At 40.7% G+C, this 5,190-nt stretch overlaps 1 protein-coding gene across 1 annotated transcript; it reads right to left on the reverse strand.

Annotated features, from left to right (window-relative positions):
- Nucleotides 1-288: 288 nt before the first annotated feature.
- Nucleotides 289-1,591, reverse strand: LOC101172616 (trace amine-associated receptor 13c-like). The gene is made up of 2 exons (XM_020713283.3): nt 1,257-1,591; nt 289-1,148 (listed from the first exon to the last, which is right to left on the reverse strand). Exons 1-2 carry the CDS (start codon nt 1,427-1,429, stop codon nt 293-295), a joined length of 1,029 nt encoding a protein of 342 aa, XP_020568942.1. The 5' UTR covers nt 1,430-1,591; the 3' UTR covers nt 289-292.
- Nucleotides 1,592-5,190: the final 3,599 nt, after the last annotated feature.

The following is a 5,190-nucleotide window of genomic DNA, read 5'->3' on the forward strand; positions in this document are numbered from 1 at the left end:
GCTTTCAGAAGTTGCTGAAGTTAATTAAAATTTTGCGACAAGAAATATTGATTTTAATACTCATTCAACGGAAGACGAAAACAGTCTGATGATATCTTTTTCCACTTTTATTGAGATAAAGATTTATGTTCTGATCCTGAGATATTGACTTCTGTGTTTTGTCTTTTTGTAAAATTAAATCATTATTATTACGTCTATGAGGTTCCATCCAAAAACACAAAAGACAAAATACATTTATTTTTACCTTTTTAACTGCGTTTAATAATTCACAGGCAGTAATGTTCCATCAATGTCATGTTGCTTCAGTAAGTCCACAGTCTCTTTTTAGCATGTTTGTCTCACAGGAATTAGGCTTCAGTATCTGCAGAGTGATGATGAGCTTTATAGCTTTTCTGAACCAGGGATAAAACAAAGTGTAGATCATTGGGTTCAGGCATGAGTTAAAATAAACAAAACCAATCATGAAGTATGCAAATACACTCTCTGTCAAATTAATGTCTACAAGAGAATAACAATAATATGGACAGAAAGCCAACAGATAAACAAAGACAATAACACCAAGAGTCCTGGCTGCTTTCAGCTCTGATCTCTTTGCTCTTACTTTACCTGAATGTTGAACAGAGACAAATGTAACATGAGAACGCATGGAACGAGCCTGAATCACAGCTACCATAAACACTCTCATGTAAAGAAAAACAATCACTGTTACTGGAAAAATAAGTGTAAAAATGAGATCAACCACTCCTGTAGCATAGCTAATTATATAAGCACATTCCCCTAGACAGGAATCTTTCCTGAAAGGCTGAGTGAGGTCAGTTATCTGATCCCGGATATAAAATAAGCTGTAGAGACCATACCAGAACCAACACAGAAAAACAAATATTTTAGCTCTCACTGCAGTGATTCTAGTGGGGTAATGCAGAGGGTGACAAATGGCCACATAGCGGTCAACTGATATCAAGATCATATTACCCACTGAAACAAATGGAATTTGGCAGGCAAGAAAAAAATTAAAAGCACACATTATTTCACCAAGAAACCAGCAAGATGTGCTTCTGTAAATATCCAATGGCAACAACAGAAGCCCCACAAGAAAATCTGAGACAGCCAGAGAGAGGAGGAGGATGTTAGTTGGAGTGTGGAGCTGCCTGAAAGGAAACACAGATTGACATTAATTATAATCAAAAGGCACAATTCTGAAAAAAAGTAACGACAGACATTTATATTTTTAAAACTGTTTTAAGAAATAGATATACCTGAAGTGGGAGACTGCAATGATGACAAGCAGGTTCAGAATTACAGTAATAATAGAGATGATGGAAAGCAAAATGTTAAAAAATGCAGCTTTAGTCCAGTGAAGTCTTGGCTTCCTGCAGGAAATATTAGGCAGCTGTTGAAAGCATAGCTCAGCTGCGTACTGGATCTCCATGATCAATGAGGTGTTGCTTTAGCAGCTCTTCTTATTTCAACAGTGCTCTATAAGCCTAATGTATGATTAATTTGTCATTTCCTACTGATCCTCCCCTCTCTTCCTAAAATCTCTTCAAAGAAAATTCGAAACCTCTCTCTTTATTTATATACCCTCCTTCTATTTTTTCTGCTGCTTTTAGGCCTCCCACTTCACACTCAAGCGTTGGTGAACTCAGATCCAAATTTCTTTATTATTTTCATTTTTGCATTACATTGAAGATGCATCACCGAGCACTGTGTTCACAGTAACAGCATTTATACATTAAAAGCAAAAGAAAGACAAAGGCCAGTCAAACAGGTGGGTGAGGCAAATGCACTATAAATAACAAGAATAGATCCCCTGCAGTGATGATGCGCATGCGCCATGGCTCGCCATTTTGGGAGTCAAGCAAACATTGTTTTGATACATCTGACGGGTAATATAAGCGCCTTTGGTGCAAGAGAAAGAGCTTCCCAAAACATTATCATGGCACGCATGCGCTGCTAATGGCTTTAGCAACAGAAAAACTAAAAATTCAAGTGACTTATTTTACTGATTTCCGTGGGAAGAAGAGAGAAAACGACGATGATTCACCTTTGTTAAACGGGAAGGGTGGCAGCTTAGAGACGCCAACAGACTCTGAAGTGAACATTTTGTTTCAGGTCGGCTTACGTATGGTTAAGCATCTTATTGGTCTTTAAAGTTTTATCTGGTGCCGGTGCCGTTCCATTACTTACGAAAGGGTGCTGCTGGAACTGCTTCTTTTACCAAAAACATGCAACTGTCAGGAAGCAGCATCACAGCTTCCTGCAGAGCCTAAATGTAGCTGAACTGTTTGTTTCTCTATCAGTCTCTGCTATCCTCACCCATACCATGTGGGTGATCAATAATTATTGCAATATTAATGCGATTGATGCTCATTGCATTGTTGCAATATGAATGCTTTTATATTTTGTCAGTAGAAGAGTACATCTTAATATTATGTAAACTAATCTTTCAACGTGAACACCGTCAACTCTTTGTCACGGCCCTGCTGCTTTGCATTTTGTTTGTGTGTTGGTGCAGGGGGTTCTGTAAGGAGGGCCACCAGACGTCTCTTTTGACTGACAACATGAAGGGAACGGATCACAGGCAGACAGTCAAGTGGACACAGCAAAAAAATCAACATGACAAAGGTCAGCAGCAACGATGCTCTCTGTTTGATTCCCACGATTTTACTTTCAGAATGGCGGAGAGGGCGTTCATGCAGGTACTGTGACGTTACATGCAAGAAATATAATAAATACAGTGGAGCAAGGAGATTTTGTGTAAAATAGCATTTGCAAGGCTAAGACAGAAGTAGACATGATGAATGAACAGGTCATTTTGAAACCTGAGGTTTTCACTGGAGTTCAGAAGTCTGATGGTCGTTGATTAGAAGCCATCATGCAGCCTAACTCTGCAAGGCAGGCTGCGGTACCTCCTGCCTGAAGAAAGGAGGGAGGAGCCCATGATACGGGGTAGTGGGGTTCCTGGTGATCTGTTTTGCTCTCGTCAAGCTGTGATGTTTTACCAGGCCCCCCCCCCCCCGAGGCTTGGAAGCGGCACCCCAATGATTTTTTGATGACTTAATTAAAAAGATTAAGAGGAAGAAAAAGTTTTCTAATAAATGTGTCGCAAAATTCAATTAGAAATGTCAAATTTGACAATTAAAAAAAATTAACAGAGATTCCTTTTCATTTCCACAATCAACCTGCTTGAATTGATTAAAAATTCAAATTAAAAATCAAACCTCCAAAATGAGCTTTAAACACCGCTCATTCTGTGACATAGTTAAAACGAAACTGGAAAATGGGATTGCATTTTTGTTTTTTTACATCTACCGTGCGAAAAGTGTTGCATGATTCCAGTTTGCATTTCCGGGGGGAAGGCAGCAGTTTTAGATATAGGCAGTATGGGTGGTAACCGCTGGCTCAGCGCTTAGAGAAAAAGGAAACTGTGCCCCTGCGGTTTTCTATTATCTCTGATATCATGGTGTTTGGAACAGCCTGACACCAGCGAATCGACACCCCCTGCAGCTACACATGATGCGTTCTATCAGCTGAGAAGGCACCGGAAAAGGGGACGGGTGGAGGGAATCAGTATAACCCTTGTGCCATCTTAGGCACTTTAACGTTGGGAGTCGGGTCATCTAGACCCACTAGACAGTGCTCTGAACCTTTTTTCTTCAATGATTTGTGATCTTTACTGGTGTCCATGGATTACATGAAATCTTTCCACCTTTATCCACCTTTGCCATGGTAGGAATAGCATGTCAAAGTAAGGGTGGGGTCATCTAAGATAGGACAAGGGTTAACTGGATGTCTCTCCCAAAGGAAATGGACGGATGGTGAAGGAAGATAGGGGGGCGAAATCTACTTTATAAAATATTTAAAAAATCCGTCATGCTAGGACACTCTATGACCTACATTATTTGACAGTGTTGGGTTAAAACACAGTATAAAATTTTCTGCATTTTGTTAATTTTTGTTTGAAATAAAAATACGGAATTAGGAAATATGTCATCTGTCCAACACAAGAGGCCTCGTGTTGCACAGATGTCATTGTTGGTCTTATCATTGTTGGTCATAGAATTGGTCTTCCAACAGTCTTGAAGGAGTTCCCCGAGATGGTTAGCACTTGTCCAGCTCACCCCAATCCATCTCGATTGGGTTCAGGTCTGGTGACTGTGGAGGCCAGATCATTTGGCGCACCACCCCATCACTCTGCTTCTTGGTCAAATAGCCCTTACACAGCCTGGAGGTGTGTTTGGGGTCATTGTCCTGTTGAAAAATAAATGATGGTCCAACTAAACGCAAACTGGATGAAATAGCATGGCGCTGCAAGATGCTGTGGTAGTGGTGCTGGTTCAGAATGCCTTCAATTTTGAATAAATCCCCAACAGTGTCACCAGCAAAGCACCCCCACACCATCACACCTCCTCCTCCATGCTTCACGGTGGGAACCAGGCATGTAGAGTGCATCCGTTCACCCTTTCTGCGTCGCACAAAGACACAGTAGTTGGAACCAAAAATCTCAAATTTGGACTCATCAGACCAAAGCACAGATTTTCACTGGATATTCTACCATGAAGGCCTGATTCACACAGTCTCCTTTTAACAGTTGTTGTAGAGATGTGTCTGCTGCTAGAACTCTGTGTGACATTGACCTAGGCTCTAATCTGAGCTGCTGTTAACTTGCGATTTCTAAGGCTGGTCACTCAGTGAACTTATCCTTTGCAGCAGAGGTGACTCTTGGTCTCCCTTTCCTGGGGCGGCATATGAGTCAGTTTCTTTGTAGCGCTTGATGGTTTTGGTGACTGCACTTGGGGACACTTTCAAAGTTTTTCCAATTTTTCAGACTGACTGACCTTCATTTCTTAAAGTAATGATGGCCACTCGTTTTTCTGTACTTAGCTGATTTTTTTTCTTGCCATAATACAAACTCTAAGTCTATTCAGTAGGGCCATCAGCTGTGTATCCACCTGACTTCTGCACAACACAACTAATGGTCCCAACCCCATTCATAAGGCAAGAAATCACACTTATCAAACCTGACAGGGCACATCTGTGAATATGAAAAACATTTCAGGTGACTACCTCTTGAAGCTCAGCAAGAGAATGCCAAGAATGTGTAAAGCAGTAATCAAAACAAAAGGTGGCTACTTTGAAGAACCTAGAATAGAAGCTAGAATTTCAGTTGTTTCATACTTTTTTGTTGTG

Source organism: Oryzias latipes, chromosome 21 (genome assembly GCF_053564925.1).
Source record: "Oryzias latipes strain Hd-rR chromosome 21, Olatipes_Hd-rR_3.1".
Classification (NCBI taxonomy): domain Eukaryota; kingdom Metazoa; phylum Chordata; class Actinopteri; order Beloniformes; family Adrianichthyidae; genus Oryzias; species Oryzias latipes.

Coding starts and splice junctions, on each gene's coding strand:
- LOC101172616 (XM_020713283.3), bottom strand. CDS start 1,429: ATGGAGATCCAGTACGCAGCTGAGCTATGCTTTCAACAGCTGCCTAAT. Junction 1,149..1,256: donor ATTGCAGTCTCCCACTTCAG/GTATATCTATTT, acceptor GTTTCCTTTCAG/GCAGCTCCACACTCCAACTA.